General features: G+C 43.0%; 1 protein-coding gene and 1 pseudogene across 3 annotated transcripts; both read left to right on the top strand.

The window, feature by feature from the left end:
• Nucleotides 1-1,017: 1,017 nt before the first annotated feature.
• Nucleotides 1,018-1,349, top strand: LOC113256565 (intraflagellar transport protein 20 homolog; annotated as a pseudogene).
• Nucleotides 1,350-7,230: 5,881 nt separating this feature from the next.
• CIDEC (cell death inducing DFFA like effector c) lies at nt 7,231-23,398 on the top strand. 3 transcript variants are annotated; one of them, XM_026501332.4, is made up of 6 exons: nt 7,231-7,419; nt 9,038-9,115; nt 10,054-10,207; nt 16,902-17,060; nt 17,150-17,337; nt 20,922-23,398. In XM_026501332.4, the coding sequence occupies exons 1-6, from the start codon at nt 7,349-7,351 to the stop codon at nt 21,082-21,084; spliced, it is 813 nt and encodes a 270-aa protein (XP_026357117.2). In that variant the 5' UTR covers nt 7,231-7,348; the 3' UTR covers nt 21,085-23,398. The 3 variants fall into 3 exon arrangements, with proteins under 3 accessions (XP_026357117.2, XP_057167907.1, XP_057167908.1); XM_057311924.1 differs by having other exon boundaries at nt 7,305-7,419; nt 20,237-23,398; XM_057311925.1 differs by lacking the exon at nt 7,231-7,419 and adding an exon at nt 8,732-8,784.
• The last annotated feature ends 1,861 nt before the right edge of the window (nt 23,399-25,259 follow it).

Raw genomic sequence — 25,259 nt, 5'->3', positions numbered from 1 at the left:
ACTTTTTTTTTTTATGTATATGTGGTTTATTTTTTAAGATTTTATTTATTTGAGAGAGAGAGGGGGAGAATGAGAGCACACAAGCAGTGGAGAAGGAGAACCAGGTTGCACATGGAGCAGGGGGCCTGATGTGAGACTCGATCCCAGGACCCTGGGACCAGGACCTGAGCCTAAGGCAGCCGCTTAACTGACTGAGCCACCAGGCGCCCTCTGTCTCAACTTTCAACACACGTTCCTCACTAAGCTGAATCATTTTTAGCTTTTAATTTAAAGTGGGAGACTTGTGATTCTTCCTTTCACTTCGACACTTACAGGCCATTGTAGGATTATTAATTAGCCTAATTTCAATACTGTTGTGTCTTAGGAAATATGGAGGCCTGAGGAGAAGGAGGGAGATGGGGAGAGAAATGGCCATTTTGTGGGCAGTCACAAAACACACGTTTGTCAATGAAATTCTCTGTCTTATATAGGTATGGTTCATGGTGCCACCAAGCAATGACAATAGCAACGTCAAAGATCACTGATCACAGATCACCAACGAAGTGAGCAAATGCTCCCAGAAAAATGGCACCGATAGACTTGCTCAATGTAGAGTTGCCACGAGCCTTCAATGCATGAAAAATGCAATATCTGTAGAGCTCAGTAAAGTGAAGCACGACGAAGTGAAGCACGGTGAAGGAAAGTAAGCCTGTACCCGTCTCCTCTCCTACACTCTCGAGAACACCTTTTCTTGCCCTCTGGAAATTCTGCGGACCCTTTGGAATCCATCTTATTACTCCAGCAAAAATCACCGGCTCAGTAAGTTGCAGTGTTTGTTAAGCCTGGTTTAAGACCATCTGTGATAGAATCGTCCAAGGTTTTTTTTTTTTTTAATCACCTAGGATTCTTATTAAAGGCATATATTTCAGTGGCAGCACCCGAGGCCAGTGGGTGAGGTAAGATGCGGCTGACCCCGTCAAGAAGCTGCTGCCTTAATCAGCCCCTGCAGCAGCGCACTGCCACAGGGGATTGGCAGCTATGGCCACGGACATCCTGGGTGAAGCAGGGCTGCACTTTGATGAGCTGGACAAGCTGCGCGTGTTGGACCCGGAGATTACCCAGCAGACTGCAGAGCTCAAGGAAGAGTGCAAGGACTCTGTGGACAAAACTGGCCAGTTTCAGAAAATAGTTGGTGGTTTAACTGAGCTGTGGACCAACTTGCAAAAGAAGCCAAAAAAAAATGAGAGGATGAAGGCCACTGGTGCTCAGAACTTGCTCATATCTATAGCAAAACAGAGAGAAGGCCAATGGCAGCAACTGCACGCTCTGATAGCAGAAAAGAAAATGCAGCTGGAAAGGTATTGGGTTGAAGAGGAAGCTTTTTGTAAAGGAGAGCAGAATGAAATGGATTTATTGACCAATTTATTTTTCAGAATTGAACTGAAAATTTCATTTTATAGCAGGAGGGCAAAAAACCAAAACCAAATCCAAAAAACCTCTGTACCATTCCAGTGACTTGACTAATGACCCACGTATGTCCTGAGGATGCTGTGCAAGGAAAGCAGCATCTCTGAAGGCACTAAGCAAATGTGGGGAGCTTGTTGCAGATGTCCGTGCACATCTGCTGGTGAACACCCAGTGGTCACGGTGCTCCAGGCTCTCACCTCTCGGCATTCTTAGCCTGAACTGAGCAGTCTGTAAACTCTGATCCTTTTTTTCCTTTGTAAATTCACAAAGCTTTGGAAAGGAAGAGCAATAAATTATTGTTTAAAAAATAACTAAAAATAAAAGCGTATATTTCTGGGGTTACCTAGGTGACTCAGTCAGTTAAGCGGCCAGCTCTTGATTTTGGCTCAGGTCATGATCTCAGGGTCCTGGGATGGAGCCCTCGTGTGGGAGTCTGCTGGAGGATTCTCTCTCCCTCTCCTTCTGACCCTCCCCCACTTGTGCGTGCACTCTCTCTCTCTAAAATAAATAAATAAATCTTTTTTAAAAAACCCATATGGGGTGCCTGGGTGGCTCAGTCGGGTGGCTCAGCATCTGCCTTCCGCTCAGGTCGTGATCAGGTCCTGGGATCCAGCCCCGAGTTGGGCTCCCTGCTCGGTGGAAAGTCTGCTCCTCTCTCTCCTTCTGACTGCCACTCCCCCTGCTTGTGCTCTCTCCCTCTCTGACAAATAAATAAATAAAATCTTTTCAAAAATTTGTACACAAATGTTCATAGCAGCATTACTTATAATAGTCAAAAAGTGGAAACAACCCTATATTCATCAACTGATGAATGGATAAAAAATGTGGCATCTCCATAAATGGAATATTATTTGGCAATGAAGAAGGATACATACTACTGCATGGGTGATATTATGCTACGTGAAAAGCTAGTCATAAAGGACTCTGTATTGTATGATTCCATTTATATGAAATATCCAGAATGGACAAAGCCACAAAGACCAAAAGTAGAGTAGTGGTTGACAGGAGGAAATACGGAGTAATTGTAATAGGTATGCAGTTTCTTTTTGAGGGTGATAAAAATATTCTACAATTACATAGTAATGATCATTGGACAACTTTGTGAATATACTAAAAACCATTGAACTGTACATCTTAAAAGGGCAAATTTAATCATATGGGAATTATAGCTCAACAAAGCTGTTATTTTATTTTTTCAAGACTTTATTTTTTTGAGAGAAAGAGAGAGAGAGAGAGCAAGCATGAGCTGGGAGAGGGGCAGAGGGAGAAGCAGGCTCCCCACTGAGCAGGGAGCCTGACGCGGGGCTTGATCCCAGAACTCCGGGATCATGACCTGAGCTGAAGGCAGACACTTAACCGCCTAATCTCCAGAGCCACCTAGGTGCCCCAAAGCTGTTAATTTAAAATGCAAATGGTCACAAGGGAAGGGCAATAACGGAAAGGTGTGATCATTTACAGCAGCAATTTGTTTTTGTTTGTTTTGTTTTTTTAAGTAGGCTCCATGCCCAACATGGGGCTTGGACTCACAACCCCAAGATCCAGAGTTACATTCTGTACTGATTGAGCCGGCCAGGCACCCCCAGAGCAGTGATGTGTAACTGCTTTTGTGCCATGGACGTCCTTGGCAGCCTGGGGAACCCATCTCAGAATGAAGTGCTTGAATGTACAAAATAAAATATGTATAAAATAAAAGATTACGATGAAGCAAATTGTATCAAAATAAAGTTCTCCAATTTAAAAAAATATATACGGTGAAAATTCCTCCTCTCAACTCCGCTCCCCCTCTTCCCAGGTCTCAACCCAGTCCACCCGACGCCACCCAACCAAGGAAACACTTTGTGGGTTTTTAATGTAATTGTATGTATTTCCAGAGTTTCTTTAAGCACATACAAGCACATGTAAACTTATATTCTTATTTTATCCTTTCTTTCTTTTTTTTATTTTAATGTTTTTTATTATATTATGTTAGTCACCATACAGTACATCCCTGGTTTCTGATGTAAAGTTCGATGATTCATCATTAGTTGCGTATAACACCCAGTGCACCATGCAATACGTGCCCTCCTTACTACCCATCACCAGTCTATCCCATTCCCCCACTCCCTTCCCCTCTGAAGCCCTCATTTTATCCTTTCTTAAATACAGAGGGTACTGTATTATACACACTACTAAAGACCTTGCTTTTTGTTTCCACGTAACAAAATATCTTGGAGATTTTCCCCAGGTCCGTACATAAAGAACATCCTCAATTTTTTTTTTTGGCTTCCTAGGGTTATTCCATTATATGAATATAAGATAATTTATTTAATGCTCTCTCTTGTAGGACATTTGGATAATTTCCAGTATTTTGCTATTACAAACGTAGCTTCAGTTAATAACCTTGTATATATATCATTTCATTCATGGGCAAGATCTATAGTCTGGAATCCCAGAAATGGTACTGCTGGGTCAAAGAATATATGGTGTCTGTAATTTTTATAGATCTTGGACACATTGCCTTCCACAGAGGTTAGATCAATTACATTCTCACCAACAATATGTGGGTGTGTCTGACTCCTTGCTTTCCCACAGCTTTACCAACAACATTTGCTAGTCTGATGGGTAAAGAATCACATCTCTGCGTAGTTTTATGTTGTATTTCTATTTCTTTTTTTTTATTTCTATAAGTGGGATTAAATGTCTTTTCATATGTTTAAGGATTACTTGTATTTCATTTCCCTGAACTATGTTCATATCCTTTGCCCATTTTTCTACCGTGTTGTTGGTCTTAGTTTATATGTAGAGGAGACAGAAGAGAATGAGAATGAGGGAGAAAAAGACAGAGATAGAGACCCACACAGAGAGAGATAGAGACACAGAAAGAGAGGGAGGAAAGGAGGGAAAGTGGAGGAGAAAGGGAGGGAGGAGATCGGCATCTTGCCTTTTTTAGTTGCAATATACCTTTCTTTTTGTACGTCATTCGACTCTGCTCAGGTATGACAAGCTGAACATGCAGAATACTTTTTTTTTTTTTAAATTAGGCTCCCTGCCCAGTATGGAGCCCAGTGTGGGGCTTGAACTCACAACCCTGAGATCAAGACCTGAGCTGAGATCAAGAGTCAGACGCTTAACCAACTGAGCCACCCAGGTGCCCCCAGAATACTTTTCAAATGTAGTTGAATACATAATCTTTTGTTTATGGCTTCTCAATTTTGAGTCATAGCTAGAGTCCTCCACTCCAAGGTATCTCAAATGATTTCTAGGTACTTCAGAGTTTGAGAACCGTGCCCAGACATCTGCCTCTCCCACTAGAATGTAAGGTCCCCGGTCAGCGACAAGAACTGAGTCATCCATGTCCCCCACAGCCCATAGTGCCTGGCATACTGTAAATGCTCAAGAAAATGCTTGTTGAATAAGTAAATCCCAACGGGTTCAAAACCATCCTCTTCTCCTAAGTACTGTGAAGAATCCTCAGGTTCACGGAGCCATCCTCCACCCCGAGGAGGATATCTTCGGCTTTAGCTTGCAGTTATCTTTTTTTTTAAATCTGTGTCTGCTTCCCATGATGCCCTGGGAGTTCGTCAGGGCCAGACTGCTTCTGAGTCACCCATTGACGCACAATCACATGTTAGACGTTCAATAAATATTTGAGGCATGAATGGTCAAGGGAGGGGCCCCACCTGTTCCCCAGAACTTCTTCTCTGAAGTATTTGTTTGTATTTCTCTTCTCACTCTTGGACTGCCTTCAAGTTTAATGACTTGTGTTCCTGTCTCCTCACCTTGCTCATTCTTATCCCAGATCCTTTGCACTGATGTTTCCTTTGCCTTGAATGTTCCCCCAGGACTTCAAAAGATTGGCTTCTCAGCAGTAGGATTTAGCTCAAAGCTCACCTCCTTTGAGGCCTTGCCTAAACCCATAAGCCAATGTAGCTCACTAGCCATTTATTATCATACCACTGTTTGGTTTTCTTCCTACAACATCATTATCTGAAATCCTTTTGTTTATTTGCATATTTGTACAAGATCTGAGTTCCCCTCTACCCTAGGAATGTCAGCTCCTTGAAGTGTGGGGCAAGGCTGTCTTCTTTACTGCTGTATTCTCAGCCCCTGGGAGGGCTGGCACATAATAAGTGCCTAATAAATATTTGTTGAATGATGGCTGTCTGGGACCTTCTCCAGGGAGGGATTTAGATATTAATAATAGGGGCACCTGGGTGGCTTGGTTCGGTGTCCGACTCTTGATTTCAGTTCAGGTCGTGGTCTCTGGTTCCTGGGATGGGGCTCTGCACTCAGTGGGCAGTCTCCCTCTCTCCCTCTCCCTTTGCCTTTCCCCTCACTCTCTTGCTCACATGGGTGCTCTCTCTCTCTCAAATAAATAAAGAAGTAAACCTTTAAAATAATAATAATAATAATAATAATAATAATAATAATAATAATAACAATAACAATAGTGATTTCTTGAGGTCCAAGGATGCACTAAATTCTGCAGCAGGTACATTTTATGATTATCTCATTCAACCTTCATGACAACCCAGTGGGGTAGGAGCTATTTTTAATCCCTATTTGTCAGATCCAACTGAAGCTTAGAAGAGTTACCTCACTCAGCCAGTGCTAGCCCTCTAGCCCTCGGAGTGGTGTTCCTGAGTGGTCACACCTTCAAGATCACGTAGGAACCTGTTAGAAATGGTTTCTTAGGCTCTGTCATACTGAGTCATACTGAGTCGGAAACTCTGGGATGGGGCCCAGCAATCTGAATGTTAACAAGCTCTCCAGGTGATGATACACAGTGTGAAACACCTTGAGCTGAAAAAGGATGAGCTTGGACTCTTTTTTTTTTTTTTTAAACAGCTTTATGGATCACTTGTAAAAGTAGAAATAAACAAATTACAGCTTTATGGAGATATAATTCATATACCACTAGTGATCGAGTCAATGGTTTTTAGTATATTTTCAGAGTTGTACAACCATCGCCAAAATGGACTGTGATTAAGTGATTAGAACATTTTTGTCTCTCCTAAAAGAAACCCCATCACCCCCATTAGAATCATTCCCCATCCCCTCTTCCTCCCCAACTCTAAGAAACTGCTAATTTATTTTATGTCTTTATTATAGTTTTGCCTGTTCTGGACATTTCATATAACTGGAATCATACAAATACGTATGTGATCTTTTGTGACTGGCTTCTTTCACTTTGCATGCTTTCAAAGCTTATCCATGTAGTAGCATGTAATCCTTTCTATTGACAAATAATATTCCATTTATGGATATGTCACATTTTAAAAATCCATTCACCAATTGATGAACATTTGTGTTGTTTCTGTCTTTTAGCTATTGTGAATAACACTACGAACACTTGTGTGTAAGTTCTGGTGTGGACATATGTTTTCATTTCTCTTGGATAATATATACAGGAGTAGGATTGCTGGGTCAAGGGTAAGACCTTACACTACTAACCACTACACATTTCAGCTAGGCTTAGTCTCTACTACTATTAAATAATTATATTATAACACCCGTATTCACTTCCATCTATGAATTGTCTTTGTTGCAAAGTCCTTTACTTTTATTATCACAAATCCCCACCTCAATCCCCTAACGCAGGAATCATTATCGCTGTTATAAGGGTGAGAAAAACTGGGGCTCACAGAAGTGAGGCAGCTTGTCTACACTCAGTGAACTCAAGTGGAGCTGGGACCACAACCCACATGTGCCTATTTTCTGTGCCCTCTGTGCCTGATATCAAGTCCCGAGTCATACCCTGTCCCGAAGCTTTCAAAACATGCCTCTTCCCCTCCTTTCAGGCCTTTTCTGGAAGTTAGGCTGGCCTGAAGTCCCAAGGGTGAGAGCTACACACTCCCCATGCTCTTTTCCCCAGCTGGGGCTGAAGGCCAGGGGAGGGGCTTCCCTGGGAGCTGGAAATAAAATGGAGGGTGGGCTGTGCTGTGCTGGGCAGTATCTTACCGGAGTTACCTCACCGGAGGCTGGAAGGGGGAGGTAAGTGTTTTTGGGGGGATTTGGGGGGGTGCTACTGGAGAGCAGATGAGGTGGGCTTGGCATGGGGAGTAAGGAGTGAGGCTGAGACAGGAGGATTTGGGTAGTGCTAAGTGGGGGAGTTCACAGATAGGCTGGCAGAGGAAATCCCCCAAGTTGTTAGAAGGAAAGAGTGATTTTACCTGACTGGTAAGGGGGTTCCTTGTTTCATGACCACTCTCTGAGCCCCTTACCCTGTTCCAGGCCCTTTCTGCACCGGGAATAGAGAGACTATCTCAGGGTGAGGCACCCAAGGATTGGTGGGGCCAAGTCAGAAACAAGAACTGAGGCACACTTGGCTTGGAAGTAGGAAGGGCAAGATGAAGGGGGGACTGTGTAGCCATCTAAAAAGGCTTTCCAGGGGTGCCTGGGTGGCTCAGTTGTTGGGCGTCTGCCTTTGGCTCAGGTCATGATCCCAGCGTCCTGGGATCGAGCCCCATGTGGGGCTCCCAGCTCGGTGGGGAGGCTGCTTCTCCCTCTCCAGCTTCCCCCTGCTTGTGTTCCCTCTCTTGCTCTCTCTGTTGAATAAATAAATAAAATCTTATAAACAAACAAGCAAACAAACAAATAAATAAAAAGGTTTTCCAGAACCTCAACTTCCCACATTTATAGTATTCTTGTCCAGTCTGTGTTGTCTATATAAAACTTTTCTCATCAGTAAATAAATAAATAAACAGGCCTTCTAAAGAGCGGAAACTAGTGAAATTGGGGCTTCAGGGCTGCATATGTTTAGCCCTGAGCTGGAGGAGGATACCGCAGGTGGTGGGCAAAGGTTTGGAGCACGCAAGAGCTGATGCAGAGAGTTTAAGGAGAGAAAGCGCCAGGTGAGCCCAGGGCTACCAGCTAGATTTCTGCGTTCAGGATGGTGGCCAGTAGCCATAAGCTACAGTGGCTGTTTCAATTTAAATTAGTTAACATGAAACAAAGTTAAAAATCCAGTTGTACTAGCCACATTTCAAGTGCTCAGTAGCCCCATGAAGCTAGCAGTTCTGGTACTGGGGAGAAAGGATATAGAACATCTCCAATATCCGTCACCACTGAAAGTCCCTTTGGCCAGTGGGAAGCCTCAGAAGGGGTCTGGATTGTACGAGGATGCAGGAGAGAGCCTGCGTGGACTGAGCTGCCTGACCCATGTGAGCCTGGCCTGTAAGGTCTCTGGGCTATAGGTGAAGAAACACTCTCCAGAAGAGGGGGGTGGTGTGACTCACCTCCTGCCAGCATAAAGTGGACTCTGCCCCCAGGGACAGGACCCAATCAGGCAGGGCCTCTTCAGTCCCAACTGGGGATCCCTGATCAGTGTGACCAGAGCCAGAGTCAGAGAAACATGGAGTGAGTAGTCCTGGGGAGGGAAGAGCAGCTGCTGAGTGGGATTGAGCCTGGGTCCTGAGGGGGTTGCCAGCTTGGTCCCAGTCGGCATGCGTGGGATTGGACAGGAGAAGGGCTGGAAAAGTGTGTGTGGGAGTTGAGAGGAGAGACCAGAGTGGAGGTTAGCTGGATGGGGGTGGGGCTGCACTGTGCCAAATTATGAGTAAGAGGGAGCCTTCTATTCCTACCCTAACTAGCTTTTCTGCTTCCTTCCCAGGTCCAACACTACCCAGGTGACAAGGATGGAATATGCCATGAAGTCCCTCAGCCTTCTCTACCCCAAGTCCTTGTCCAGGTGAGGAGAGCCAAGGGTGGAAGCAAAGAAGAACTACTTGTGAGCTGTAAGGCAGACCTTTTCAAACTTCAGTGGGCTCATAAGTCACCTGGACATCTTGTTAAACGCAGATGCTGATTTAGTAGGTCTGGAGTGGGACCCAAGATTTTGCACTTTTTTTTTTTTTTTTTTAGTTAGAGAGAGAGAGAGCAGAGTGCTTGAGCGGGGGGCAGGGGCAGAGAGAGGGAGAGAGATCTTAAGCAGGCTCCACACTCAGTGCAGAGCCCAAAGCAGGGCTCAATCTCACGACCCTGAGATCATGACCTGAACTGAAATCAAGAGTCGGACACTTTATCAACTGCACCACCCAGGCACCCCCATTCTTGATCTCATTTAAACCTGATCACAACTTTGGGAAGTGGGGATTATTATACCAAATTAATAGATGGGGGCACTGAGGCACAAAGTGGGTGCTCTCAATCACCTAGCAAATGGGTAGTGGAGCCAGGATTCAGGCTTGGGTCTGACTCAAAAACCCAGGGCCCTTTGCCACTTCATTTCACTTTACAGGTGGGAAGAGAGAGGCCAAGAGAGGAAAGTGGTATTGGGGGGATGTGGGATGGGTCCCCTATCACCTTGCTACTCATCATGGTCAGCGTCAACGAGCAGCGTCAATGCCACTTCGAAACTTATTAGACATACAGAATCCCAGACTCCACCCAGACCTACTGAATCAGATTCAGATCCCCAGAGGACATATATGTTCACTAATGTTTGAGATGTACTGATCTAGCAGGCCTTTGAGTAAGACTAGTAAGACTTAGAGCAGGCCTGGTGGGTGGTAGAGGAGGAGAAATATGATAGGCTCAACCTACAGGGGTAGGGGACTTAGTTCCCTGCAGTGCAGTAAGGGCTGGGAGGCAGCAGACAGCTCATTCCAGCGCTCCAATTGTTCCTAGGCATGTGGCAGTGAGCACTTCGGTGGTGACCCAGCAGCTCTTGTCGGAGACCAGCCCAGAGGCCCCCAAGGCCCGGCCCTGGAGAGTAACCACTGCTGACCGGAGTGTGCGGAAGGGCATCATGGCGCACAGTCTCAAGGACCTCCTGAACAAGGTGAGGGACAGGACTGCCCTCAGCACAGCCCAACCACCGGGACCATGGCTAAGAGCTGGCCCTGCCAGCTGCCTCTGTCCTCTAGGTCATGAGCGGGGAGTTCAGCTGGGATGGAGTTCATGAGTTAGATGGTGAAAAGATTTCCTTTCTGATGCCAACTCTAATGAGTTGGTAGTGCCTGCCTGGAGTGCTGTCCAATAGATTAGTGAAAGGAGGAAGGCAGAATATTGCCATCCTATACTAACAGTAGGCCAGCGGCATTTTCGGAGTATATTTTTCTTATTGGAAGGACCCTTAGGTTCCCTTTTCCATCGCACACACACCTGGAAGTTGGGGAAATAGGCAAGATTTTAGAGATTCTCTTCCCCATCTCCTCCCTTCAGTCAGGGCAGGTCTTCAATCCATCTCCTACACTGGCTTTCCGTGGAAAGCTTTGTTAATCGCTGTAGAAGACTTTCTTCAAATTATTGATCAGGTAAGCTTCCAGAGCAGGAAACCAAAGGCTCTCGTGGATAGCAGTTAACAGCAGGCAAGAATGACACCCTTCCCCATTTCCATGCTCCCTCTCTCCCACTGCCTCTCCTATAGCCTCATCTAATCTGGCTCTGTATTAATCTTGTGCTTCACTGCCCCATTATGTTACCAGCTCCAGGCGATGGGACCCCTGCTCCTAGGCAAGCCCAGTTGCCTGGCACAGATCATACATTTAGATTAGGCTTCTGATTACTAGATTCTAGAGTTTAACATATAGAAATCATAGCTGACCTAAGCCTCTATTCCAGAGTCCCTTCCCTGTTTCTGTGAATTAGGTCTGTTCTTCATGGGAGTCCATTTCCCCTCTCTTGTGAGGCTTGTGGCTGGGACACACCAATTTCTTATGCCCTGAATCAAAAGGTCTCTTTCACACTTGAGTCTAGACTTACTAGTGCTTTTCACTTAAGGTCTGAGGACCACCTCCTGTACCAAAATGGACTTGCTGCACATGACTTCCGAGCCTGCACGCCCTGGGACTGATGAGATCGTGAGTGAGGCTCAGGAACTGTCATTTTTAGCAGGTTCTTCAGGAGACTCTAATCACTGAGTTTGGGGACCCCAAGTTAGAGTCCTAACTCCAAAGGATGCAGACAGGAACAACAGTGAGGGTTCATCTTTCCAGCATGGAACCCAGGTTAGAAGTTAAGTCTTACTGATCGAACATACATCAACCTATGTAGACTGCTTTTCCAAGTTTGGCAATATAAGGAAAGGAGCAGAGAGAGGGAGGGGAGAAGGGCAAGGTGATACAGTTGGCATTGACCAGATTTTTAGTCCCTTATTGGCCATGGCAAAGAATAGAGGGGTTTCATTTTAAAAGACCACAGTAAGTCTTTGGAGGATTTTTTTAAAAATTAATTTTGAAAGAATCTCAAACTAACAAAAGTTACAAGAACAATACAAGACTTCCTAAATCACTTGAGAGTAAGTTGCCAACCTGACGCTTCTCGTTCTTCAATACTTCAGTGTGTCTTTTCTACAAACAAGAATATTCTCCTATATAATTGAAATACAACCATCATTGGAAAACATACAATGTCACATGACTTCAGTTTAGTCCTGAGACTCCATTCAGGTGTTACTAATCATCCCAATAATGTCCTTAATAGCAAACAGATTCAGATCAGGATTGAGTATTTTATTTAATTGTGTGTCTCTTTAGTTTCCTCCAATCTGGAACAGTTCATCAATTTTCCTTAACTTTCATGGCCTTGACTGTTTTGAATATTATAAGCCTGTTGTTTTGTTTACTGTTCTTCAGTTTGGGATTGCTTATTTCCCCATTTCAGCCTATATATCTGGCAGGAATATGATAAAAATGGGCTGTCACTGCAAAATTGCATATAATTTTGATTTGTCACGTTACTGTTTAACTTTGATTATCTGAATAAGGAGGTATATTTAGGCTTCCTTATGTAAAGTTACTGTTTTTCCCTTTGTATTAATTATTTTCTAGAGCAGTACTTTGTATTAAATATACATCTCATTCTGCATCCAACTTTCAATTTCTTCATTTACTTATATCAGAAGGGATTCAAATATTCCTATTTTAATGGGATATGAGGATGGTAACAGATTATTTATTGATGGTCAAATGGTCCAAGATTTAGCCAGTGGGACTCCCTTCAGCCCAATTTCTGTCCTTTTCCCATGTCCCTATCATTCTTCAATGCTTTCTGACTTTCAATCACAACGAGGTATGGCAAGCTCATCTTGTACTTTACCTGCCCTAGCCCTTGAATTGGCTATTTTTCCTAAGGAGATCTGCTTCATTTTAGGGGAGAATGGTATTCAGAAGCCAAGATCTGGGAGTTAGTTGTGTTCATTGCTATCGGTATGTTGCGGATCCCAGAACTTTATTGAAGGATTTTAAGCAGAAACACATGTTCTCTAGTGAATCCAAGCAAGAAAAGTAAAGTGAGAATTCTACTATCCCAAGATAGCTAATGATGTGGTTGTGAATGTCCTAAATAGTTTATCCTTATATACGACTTAATTAAATGGGGTTATGTAGTATACTGCCTGACTTTTCACTCTCTAGCATGAATGGGTCGTGGATCTCCTTCCATTTTAATCAGTATATTTAATCAGTAAATTTAGTAAATGCATATTATGGATGATATACTCTCCCAGGTAACTTATAGCATTTCTTGTAATCATAACCTTGAGATAGTTACTACTATTTTCATTTTCTAGAAGCAGAGGCCAAGTTCATTCACTGGGATTTAAACCCAGGCTGTCATCTCATACACTTTTGCATTTAGCCATTGTGAGGACACTAAGACTATACTTGCCTCAACTTTTTGGATGACGAAACAAGTTCAGATAAATGAGATAACTTTCCTAAATTCAGAATAATAATGTAAGGGAGATAAACTTCAAACCCAGGTCTCTTTAACTCTAGAGTTACACTATCCAGTGCAGTAGTTACTAGTTACATGTGGTTACCGAACTCTTGAAATGAGGCTAGTTGAAACTGAGATATGCTGAAGTATAAATCACATACAGGACTTTGAAGACTTAATATGAAAAAAATGTAAAATCATAAATTTTTATCCTGATTTTTTGTTGAAATCATATTTTAGATGGAATTAAATATATTACAAGTATCATGTGGCTATTAGAAAATTTTAAATTATATATGTGTGATATATATGTGATATATATATATATATATGTGATATATGTGTGATACAGAGCATCTATGAAAAACTCACAGCTAACAACATACTTATTGGGAAATTCTGAAAACTTTCCCCTTACAATCAAGAACGACATAAGAATATCTGTTCTTGCCACTTCTATACAACATGGTGCTGGAGGTTCTAGCCAAGCTAATCACGCAAGAAAATAAAATAAAAGGCACCCTGATTGGAAAGGAAGAGGTAAAACTATTCCTATTTGCAGATAGAAAACCCTATAGAACAAACACACACACACACAAACACACACACACAATTAGAGCTAATAAATGGGTTCAGCAAGGTTGCATGATATAAGGTTGCAAGATATAAGATCAATATACAAAAATCAATTGTATTTCTATACATTGACAATAAATAATCTAAAAATAAAATTAAGAAAATGAGGGGGCACCTGAGTGGCTCAATCGGTTAAGTGTCTGATTCTTGATCTCAGCTCAGGTCTTGATCTCAGGATCATGAATTCAGGCCCCATGTTGTGTTCCATGCTGGATGTGGAGCCTACCTAAGGGGGAAAAAAACTAATGAGTCCATTCATTATAGCATCAGTAAGAATAGAATATTTAAGATTAACTTTAACAAAAGTATATGACTTGTAGATTGAAAATTGACATTGGTGAAATAAATTAGATTGAAGACTTAAAGAAGACCTAAATAATAGACAAATGTGTTCAAGGATTGGAACACTTAATGTTGTTAAGATGGCGATACTCCCCAATTTGATCTGTAGATTCAATGCAATCCCCATCAAAATTCAAGCTACTATTTTTATAGATATTGACAAGCTGATGCTAAAATTTATATAGAAATACAATGGACCAAAAATAGCTAAAACAATCTTGGAAAAAGACAAAGTTGGAAACTTACAATTCCTGATTCCAAAGCTTACTACAAAGCTATAGTAATCAACTCTACGATATTGACATAAGGATAGACATGCTCTATTAGTTTACTAGGGCTTCCATAACAAAGTACCACAGACTGATACTTTAACAACAGAAATTTATGTTCTCTCAAATCTGGAGGATGGAAGTCTGAGATCAAGGTGCTGTCAGGGTTGGTTTCTTCCGAGACCTCTCTCTTGGACTTGTAGGTGGCTGTCTTCTTGTTTACATGGTCTTCCCTCTGGGTATGTTTCTTGGTCCTAATCTCCCCTTCTTATAAGGACACTAGTAATATTGGATTAGGGCCCATCTTAATGACATCATTTTAATTTAATTACCTTTTTAAAGACCCTATCTCCAAATATAGTCAGATTCTGAGATCCTGGGGCTTAGGACTTCAATATGTGAATTTGGGAGATATTACAAATCAATAGAATAGAACTGAAAGTCCAGAATTACTTCCCATGTATCTATGGTCAACTGATTTTCGACAGGAGAAAGAACAGTCTTTTCGATAATTGGTGCTGGGACAATGGAATATCCATATGCAAAATAACAAAGTTTCATCCCTACCTCACACCATGAACAAAATCAAGTCAAAATGGATCAAAGAGCTAAATGTAGAGCTAAAACTATAAAATTCTTAGTCTTCATGACTTTGGTTTCTTTGATATGGCATCAAAGCACAAGCAATCGGAGGGGGGAAAATCAGACTTCATCAACATTAAACACTTTGTATGTGTTATCAAAAAAATTAAATGACAACTTATAGAATGGGAGAAATTATTTGCAGATCTCATATATGAGAAGGATCTAGTATCAAGAATACATACAGATGGGGCGCCTGGGTGGTTCAGTGGTTAAACGTCTGCCTTTGGCTCAGGGCGTGATCCCAGGGTCTTGGGACTGAGCCCCGCATCAGGCTCCCTGCTCTGCTGGAAGCCTGCTTCTTCCTCTCCCACTCCCCCTGCTTGTGTTCCCTGTCTCTCGCTGGCTATCTCTCTCCCTGTCAAATAAATGAATAAAATCTAAAAAAAAAAAAAAAAAAGCATACAGAACTCCTATAACTCAACAATAAAAAGACAACCCAATTAAATATGGGTAAAGAAGGATGCCTAGGTAGCTCAGTCGGTTGGGCATCTGTCTTTGGCTCAGGTTGTGATCCCAGGGTCCTGGGATCGAGTCTTGCATTAGGCTCCTCGCTTGGCAAAGAGCCTACTTCTGCCTACCTCTCCCCCTGCTTGTGCTCTCTCTCTGACAAATAAATAAATAAAATCTTTTAAAAAATAAAATTAAATAAATAAAAATGTGTAAAGAATTTGGAATAAACATTTCTCTAAAGAAAATATATAAATGGCTAGTAACATATGAAAAGATATTCAACATCATTAGTCATTAGGGAAATTCAAATCAAAACTAGTTCATAGCCACTAGAATGGCTAAAATAAAAGGCAGACAGTAACAAGTGCTGATAAGGATATAAAGAAATTGGAATCTTAATTCATTGCTAATGGGCACATAAAATAATGCAGCTGCTTTGGAAAACAGTTTTATAGTTCCTCAAAAAGTTAAACATACAGTTAATTGTGTATTCAGTATTTTCACTCCTAGGTATATACCCAGGAAAACTGAAAACATATTTTACTCACAAACTTGTACATGAATACTCATAACAGCAGTATTCATAATACATCACCTTATAATGGAAACAACCCAAATGTCTATGCCAACTGATGAATGGATTAAGAAAATGGTGTATTGGGGTGCCTGGGTGGCTTAGTCAGTTAAGCATCTTCCTTCCGCTCAGGTCATGATCCCAGGGTCCTGGAATTGAGCCCCATGTTGGGCTTCCAGCTCAACGGGGAGCCTGCTTCTCCCTCTGCCTGCCACTCCCCCTGCTTGTGCTTGCTCTTTCTCTCCCATGAATAAATGAAATCTTTAAAAAATGTGATGTATCTATATAGTAGAATATTATTCAGCCATAAAAAGAAATGAATCATGTTACAACATAGATGAAATTTGAAAACATACTGAGGAAAAGAAGTCGGTCTAAAAAGACCACATATTGTATGATTCCATTTATATGAAATGTCCAGAATGGGCAAATCCATAGAGACAGACAGTAGAGGTTGCCATGGGTTGGGGGATGGGAAATGAGAGCTAATGGGTAATGGGTTTCTTTTGGGATGATGAAAATGTTCCGAAATCAGATAGTTGCGATGGTTGCACAACTTTGTGAATGTAGTAAAAAACACTGAATTGTATACTTTAGAAGGGTGAATTTTATGGCATGTGAATTATATCTCAATAAAAAATTACATATGTGAGTCCCGTTATATTTTTTTTGGACAGCACTGTTCCAGAACATAACCATGAATCCAGGTACCAAGAAGGACCATAATATAGAATGTTTGAATGGTGATCCCACAGCAGGAGCCTGGGTTCCAGTCCCATTTCCCATAGATCCTTATCTACTTGCTCTTTCCCTGGCAGCTGAGATGATGTAATATGGGTCTTCCTCATGCCCTGTGGCTGCATGGGGATGGCAGAAGCATCACTGACCTTATTCTTCAGGTCCGGGACACCCTGATACTGGCAGACAAGCCCTTCTTTCTGGTGCTGGAGGAAGATGGTACAACTGTAGAGACCGAAGAGTATTTCCAAGCCCTGGCAGATGACACGGTGTTCATGGTCCTCCAGAAGGGGCAGAAATGGCAGCCCCCATCAGAACAGGTGAGTTCCCACCTGGGTGGTGGGGAGAACATTGGGAGCCTGGGAGAAGTCCTTCGGTGGGTGCCAACCACAGGCTTGTCTTGATACAGGGTACTAGGTACCAACTTTCCCTCTCCCGTAAGCCTGCCAAGAAGATTGATGTGGCTCGCGTAACTTTTGACCTATACAAGATGAACCCACAGGACTTCATTGGTTGCCTGAATGTGAAGGCCACTCTGTATGGCACATATTCCCTTTCCTACGACCTGCACTGCTACCGGGCCACGCGCATCATGAAGTGAGTGAAATGGGATTAGCTGGGGATAGGGTGGGTATTCAACAAGGGGGGAGCCCCTTTCTGCTTACATGGACCTCAGCTTTCTTGGGCCTGGGACTAGTGTTGATTCTGACAAAGCATGACAGTGAGCACTTGTCTAGAACTTCATGGCTGAATTAGTGCTTTAGTGTATGCCAAAGGGATATACGTACTCCTCCAGGTGGAACTGGGAAACATTATTTTTCTAATTACCTTCCACTACCACAACTACTTTTTTCCACCTAAAATAGTAAGTTTTCCTAAGTAGTCTTCTAATCAACTTTTAAAAAGTGAACGTGTGTCAAAGATTTTATTGAACTCATTAATTAAGGAGAGAACCAGAAAGAAGTTACAATCAGTTCAGAGAATTGCAAACCCCACCAATACATACAGGTCCATCGAGAATGCCGAGATAAGGGGCGCCTGGGTGGCTCAGTCCGTTGAATGGCCAGCTCTTGGTTTCAGCTCAGGTCATGATCTCAGGGTGATGGGATCGAGCCTCATGTCAGGCTTTCCCCTCTGCCCGGGGAGTCTACTTGGGATTTTCTCTCTCCCTCTACTTCTGCCCCTCTCCCCTCCCTCATAAATAAATAAATCTTAAAAGAAAAAAGAATGAGATAAATTCATAGACACAAAATTGGATTTTTCCATGGGGTGGGAAGGATGAAATAACTGTCCTTCCACAGACGGAATTAATTTGCATGTCTATGAACAATAGTCATTTGTATTATCTAATGAACTTCTTTTTTTTTTTAAAGATTTTATTTATTTATTTGACAGAGATAGAGAAAGACAGTGAGAGAGGGAACACAAGCAGGGGGAGTGGGAGAGGAAGAAGCAGGCTCATAGCAGAGGGGCCTGATGTGGGGCTCGATCCCATAACGCCGGGATCACGCCTTGAGCCGAAGGCAGACGCTTAACCGCTGTGCCACCCAGGCGCCCCTATCTAATGAACTTCTTTTAAACTTTTTACTTTACTTTTGAAAGTTTAATCCGGTAACACAGGAAGCATGAGAATATGTTAAATCATAAGACAAGTACCGTTATGGGGATGTTTCTCAATTTCAGCTGCTCCACTGGTGTTCTAGTGAATTCTGACCCTATCAGGTGGATGCAGTCACGGAGGCAGAGACATCCAACTACTGCAAAGCCAAAAAGCTAGGGACTAGCGGAGCATGGCCTCTTGCCAGTTCCATCCGACAGATTCTACTCCTCCCCAGTTGCTTTATTTAGTGTCTACTGAGTACCCACCGTGTGCCTGGTCCTAGGATGTAAGCTACAGATCCAAGATATACAAGATGTCAGAACAAGGTCCACGATGGCAAAACTTTCTGTTGCCTCCAGTAACTTGATGAATGCTGGCACACAGCAGTAATTCAAATCATTGTAGAATGAATGAAGATGCAGTTGATCCTTGTTCTTAGAGGTCTTTTGAGAAATCCTGCTCAGGGTCCCCAGAGTTCTGCCAGAACATATGTACCTAGAGTATACCAAAACTTCTTGGCTTTTTTTAAAAAAAAAATCAGTTGTGTGTGGGTTCTTTTTTTTAAGATTTTATTTGTTTATTTGGGAGAGAGAGAGCACAAGCAGGGGGAGCGGCAGGCAGGGCAGGCAGAGGGAGAAGCAGGCTCCGTGCTAAGGAGCCCGATTCAGGACCCGATCCCAGGATGCTGGGATCATGACCTGAGCCGAAGGCTGATGAGCGACCTGAGGTGTGTGGCTCTGCTTGCCAGAGATGACTTCCAGTCACAGGCTTGAGCCTAGTTCTGTAGCTAGAGGTCCCATATTCCTCCTATACTCTATCTTGCCCCATTCTTGATCTGGGCTTGCTGCCGGTAGTTTACAAATTTCAAAATCTAGAGCAAGAAGCTTCAGCCTTTAAACTCAGTGCATTTAGGGGTAGTACGACTCTCAGACCTAAACACAGTAGGCATGTTGGTATCAAAAACACAGCAAGCTGGAGTAGGTGTGGTGACTTAGTGGTGTCAGCTAATTTTATTATTTCTGTTGCTGCTGTTGTAATAAAACATACGTAAAATTTACCATTTCAACATTTTAAAGTGTATGGTTCAGTGCCTTAAATACATTCACAATCTTGTGCAACAGTTACCCCTATCAATTTCCAGAACTTTTTCACCATCTCGAACTGAAACTCTGTCCCCATTAAACACTAACTTTCCACTCCCCCCTCTTCCAGCCCCTGGTAAACTGTGTGCTCCTTTCTTTCTCTGTTAATTTGCCTGTTCTAGATACCTAATGCAGTACTTGTCCTTTCGTGACTTGTTTAGGTCACTGAGCATAATGTTTTCAAGTTTCATCCATGTTGTAGCACGCATCAGAATTCCATTCCTATTTATGGCCAGACAGCTGGTTTTAAGTCTCTGTTTTGTAATTTCAGAAATGGGTATACTTCTCAGATAGAGCCTTTAAATTTCTAAAGAAGGGGAACCTGGGTGGCTCAGTCAGTTAAGCATCCGACTCTTGGTTTGGGTTCAGGTCATGATCCCAGGGCTGTGAGATCAAGCCCCGTGAGATCAGCAGGGAGTCTGCTGGAGATTCTCTCTCTCCCTCTCCCTCTGCCCTTTCTCCCACTCATGCTCTCTCTCTCCCTGCCTTTCTCTCTCTAAAATAAAGAAATAAATCTTTTAAAAAAACAAGTAAATAAAATTTTAAAGAATGTTCATGTGTAGATGTTTATAGTTCTAATCATCTTTCTGCCTCCCTGCACCTCAACCATAAGTTCATGTATCAAATAAAGGTTAATAGTTTGAAAGTTTTAATACCAGCCAGAAAGTCTTTATTTTTCCTTTTGTATTTCCCTCCCTGATCCCCCGCTAGGACTAGACAGCCCCAGTGACCTTCATTAATCTCTTTTAAACAGATTTGGATGAGAACTTGGTTAAAGTAGTCAAGCATTCCACCAGCTACCCTTGGCCCCATGTTTTGCCCTACTCATCTACCTATTGGGCTCCAAATGAAGCGATCTTATGTTGTTTCAACCTCATAACTCTGTGAGGCATCAAAATGGTATGATCGTATTTGACGGATGGGAAAGCAAAAGCTCAGAACTCTAGTAGTTGGCCAAGCTTCACACAGCTGAGAAGACCCGGTTAGCACTCTGGCCTGTCTGACCCAAGTCCTGTTCCCAGTACGTTGCAACACTGGGCACGGGGATCCTCATGTCCAGCGTCCTGAAAATTAGCTAGACCACACATGACTTGGAAAGGCCTCGGCATCTAGAACAGAGGTCATGAAGGAGAGCGCCATGGCATGGTGATTAATGTGGCTGGACCAAAGTAGTATTACAAAAATTAAAGGTCTTATTAAATGAGCTTGAACTTTGCATGAGAAAATAGCGAGGTTATGGACATCTCAATTAAAGTACGATGGCAGCCAATGCCTGTAGACCCTTTCCCACTTGCTGAGGGAGGGCAGCATCCAGTCCTGTTGACACACCACTTCACAGTTTATGAAATTATGGCGGTAGCATGGAGGGGAGACATTTAGAGGATGCAGGGAGGGGTTTTCTTTGTGTTTTGACTCTAGTGCCTTTTTCTTCCACCCAGGGAAGTTCTTCGTTGGGCCCTCTTCAGCATGCAGACCACAGGCCACGTGCTGCTTGGCACCTCCTGTTATATGCAGCAGCTCCTGGATGCCACAGAGGGAGGGCAGCCCCCTGAGGCCACCGCCCGCTCACTCATCCCGACCTGTCTGAAGATACTGCCGTGAAGGCTCCAGTCCTTGGAGGCATTCCTCAGACAAAGACTAGACTGTGGCCCCCAAGCTCAGCTAGTAGCACCCTCAAGCTGGCAGCTAGACAGCATCTTACCTCGCCACACCTCCTCACCCACGCAGGACCATGAAGGAAGCAGCCTTCCCGGGGGAAAGGCTGGAAACCCAAGGGTCCCTAGCCTGGCCTAGCTCCTTCCTGTCCAGGGTAGCTCAGCTGACCATGAAAGGTCACCAGCAGGCTAGGCACGAAGTCTGCCCCTCAGCTACCTGTCTTCACACACTCCCCACCTCCTGGCCTCCCAGCTCTAATACTCCCGACGGAACCGCCAAGCCCACTAGTGTATGATATTACATTATTTATGCGGATACATCTTTGCCTGTGTTCTTTGGGGGTCAGGGTGGGGTTCTGTCTGGAAGGTTGGAAAAGTCTAAGCAAAGAGAGGAATCTATTGTCAAACCGTTTTTCAAAATGTGGGGTACAGGAAATAGGACCTTTTCTACCAATGGAAAAAAATTTGATTCTGGAACTAATGTCTGCTGAATCAGAGACTTGAGCAGACCATGTAATCAACACGATAAAGGACAATTTCCACAATAAATCTGCCTATCAGAAGGGCTTTGAATGGCAGGGTGGGACTAAGGCACTCTTCCTGTTTCTCAGTGTTACATTTTATTACAACCTTGTAAGTGTTTAGGTGGGAAAGGACTCATCAGGCCATTAACACGCTCTCTGTCAATGAGTTCCCTCGCTCGCCAGAAGCTTATCTTTCATGTTCAGCACCACCAACTTCAGGATTTCAAAATGAGCTGTTACTTAGCCACAAAGAATATTAGTTCCTCATCAGTGAGACCTGGCATTTTTCTATCTAGAGCAACTCAAACGAGATAAGCATGAAAGGCTGAGTTTGTAGGTGACTGTGCTTTAGTGTGTGACTCTCAGATTCAAAACCATGTCATTTCTGCCCCTGAATATAAAGCCTTTTTGGGTTTATTAGATACCAAGTCCTGTGTTACCAAAGCCAGAGTCTGTAAAGTTATTGCTGGCAGCTGATCTAAACCAGCAGCCATGTGTGGGAGGAGCTGCAGAGCTAGCAAAAACATACTTTCTATTCTTGGCCTTCTCCTGCTCTTGCAGTTAAGGCCAGAGGCCTGGCTCAGTGCTACCCTGGCTCCATGGGGCAGGCCTTCCGGCAGGGAGGTACCATGTTTATATCAGCACAGAAGCTATTCCTGGTCAACACTTGCAGAGGCTGCAGCTTACCTGCCCCCCCTTTTGAAAAACATTTTATTATAATTATTTTTAAGTAAACGCTACACCCAACGCCCAGCGTGGGGCTTGAGTTCGCAACCCCAAGATCAAGATTCGCATGCTCTACCCATTGAGTCAGCCAGGAGCCCCCTTCTTTTTTTTAAATTTCTTTTTAAATTTTTTAAAAAAGATTTTATTTATTTGTAGAAAGAGAATGTACAAGCAGGAGGAGCGGCAGGCAGAGAGAGAAGAAGGCTCCCCACTGAGCAAGGAGCCCGATGTGGGACTCGATCCCAGGACCCTGGGGATCATGACCCGAGCCAAAGGCAGATGCTTAACTGACTGAGGCACCCAGGCGTCCCTTTTTAAATTTATTTAAGTAAGCTATCTGCTGCTCTTGTGAAGTTAGGCATAAGCTGAGTTGGGCTGGGGAGTCCAGAAGTTTGGAATTGGTCCAAACATCCCTCCTCCTAAGATTCAGAGTTTCACAAGTGAGTCTTGAGTGACTGACCATGGTCTTTTGGCACCGAGACCTCTCAACCCAGGGAAAATCAGGTTCTTTTCTTCCAGGAACTTGGAGACTGACTAGCTGTCAGCAGTGAACAGGAGAGGGCAGCCTCTGACGAGGCTGGGCTATGTGAAAGGAAAATTCCAAAGAGCATAGGACCTCAGGAGAGGCAGAGGCCAGTCCAAGTGGGGGAATGGTCCCTCCTGTGGCCAAGTGCCACAGTGGAGGAGAGGTCTGTTGCAGTTAAGGCACGTTGTGTTCCAGCCCCTGGGCTTTAGTCTTTCCACTTTTGCTCAAGCTGGTACTTACGAAAGCACAGGCGGCCTTTCAGAAGAGGGGTTCTAAAACGCTATGGGACTTTATGACAAAGCACAGTACTGCCTGAGCCCAAAACAAGATAAAAACCACTTGTATTCTTGCCAAATGTCCTGCCAGTTCTGTCTCTATTTGTGTACATCTATTAAAAAATTGATTGTTTAAATCTTTGAATTAAAAAAATAAGTTTCTTGAGGTATAATTTACATACAATAAAATTTTCTCTTTTAAGATATAGACAATTAAGTTTGGGCAATGTTTGTTTTTAGTTTTTGGCAATTTTTTTAAAGATTTTATCTCTTTAGAGAGAGGGAGAGAGCACGCCCTTGCATGTACGCGCACCCACGCACGCACACAGCTTGGAGGAGGAGCAGAGGGAGAGGGAGAGAGAATCGCAAGCAGACTCTGCATTGAGCACAAGCCTGAATCGGGGCTAGATCCCAAGACCCCAAGATCATGACCTGAGTGGAAATCAAGAGTCAGACGCCCAACTGACTCAGGTGCTGCAGTTTTGGCAAATTTATACAGTTATGTAACCATCATTTCTAGCATGCAGAAAACTTTCCTTATGCCCTTTTTTTTTTTAAAGATTTTCTTTATTTATTCGACAGAGATAGAGACAGCCAGCGAGAGAGGGAACACAAGCAGGGGGAGTGGGAGAGGAAGAAGCAGGTTCACAGAGGAAGAGCCTGATGTGGGGCTCGATCCCAGAACGCTGGGATCACGCCCTGAGCCGAAGGCAGAGGCTTAACCGCTGTGCCACCCAGGCGCCCCTCCTTATGCCCTTTCTAATCTCCATCCCCCACTCACTCCAAGCCCCTGGCAATCCCTGACTCTTTTCTGCCAATACAGTTTGCCTTTTCTAAAATGTAGAGTCATATAGCCTTTTTAAAAAAAAAATTATTTTTACTTATTTTTATTTAAAATTTTTTTATTATTTAAAATATTTGATGAATCATACAGTCTTTCATATTTGGCTTCGATTTTAAACCAGGTTTGCATATGTGTATGTAGATGAAATATATCAATGAGATTAAAAAAAAAAAACTTACCCAATTCCAAAGGGTAAAAATCATTGTTCATCTTCTGACCTCTAATTCCTTCTCCAAAGCGAACATCATCTTGTCTCTGTGTGTCCTTTCAGAAATGCAGAGACATAAAATGTAATAAATATATGTAAATCACACACATACACACACATATGCATCTTCTAGTCACACTATACTTTTCTTTCCTTTTTTGCTTTAACATATATTTGGAGACTGATTCATATCAGCACGTATAGATATACACACTCCTTAATGGCTGCATGGTACGGATATGCTACAGTTGACTTAGCCACTCCTTTGTTGATGAATTTAGGTTAATTTGCAGTCTTTCCCTAATGCAAACAGTGAATTGAAAGTTATAGTGCTCTTAGCAAATAAAATAATATACAGGTTGCATGTAACTTTTGTGTAGTTAGAATTATAGGATAGAACCCATTTTGTTCCTTGCTTTCTCTTTACATAACATCTCATTTCTCCTGTCGTTCCCTGCCTCTGCCTCCCCTGCTCCCAATACCTTTTCCTTCTGGTGCATTTCTTTCTTTCTTTTTTTTAATTTTTTAAATTATATTATGTTAGTCACCATACAGTACATCCCTGGTTTCTGATGTAAAGTTCGATGATTCATTAGTTGCGTATAACACCCAGTGCACCATGCAATACGTGCCCTCCTTACTACCCATCACCAGCCTATCCCATTCCCCCACCCCACTCCCCTCTGAAGCCCTCAGTTTGTTTCTCAGAGTCCATAGTCTCTCATGCTTCATTCCCCCTTCTGATTACCCCCCTTTCTTTATCCCTTTCTTCCCCTACCGATCTTCCTAGTTCCTTTGTTTCATAGATGAGAGAAACCATACGATAATTGTCTTTCTCTGCTTGACTTATTTCACTTAGCATTATCTCCTTCAGTGCCGTCCATGTTGCAGCAAATGTTGAGAACTCGTTCTTTCTGATAGCTGAGTAATATTCCATTGTATATATGGACCACAACTTCTTAATCCAGTCATCTGTTGAAGGGCATCTCGGTTCCTTCCACGATTTAGCTATTGTGCAC

The sequence above is a fragment of the Ursus arctos genome, unplaced genomic scaffold, assembly GCF_023065955.2.
Source record: "Ursus arctos isolate Adak ecotype North America unplaced genomic scaffold, UrsArc2.0 scaffold_14, whole genome shotgun sequence".
Taxonomy (NCBI): domain Eukaryota; kingdom Metazoa; phylum Chordata; class Mammalia; order Carnivora; family Ursidae; genus Ursus; species Ursus arctos.
This window is presented reverse-complemented; position numbering and strand designations above follow the sequence as displayed.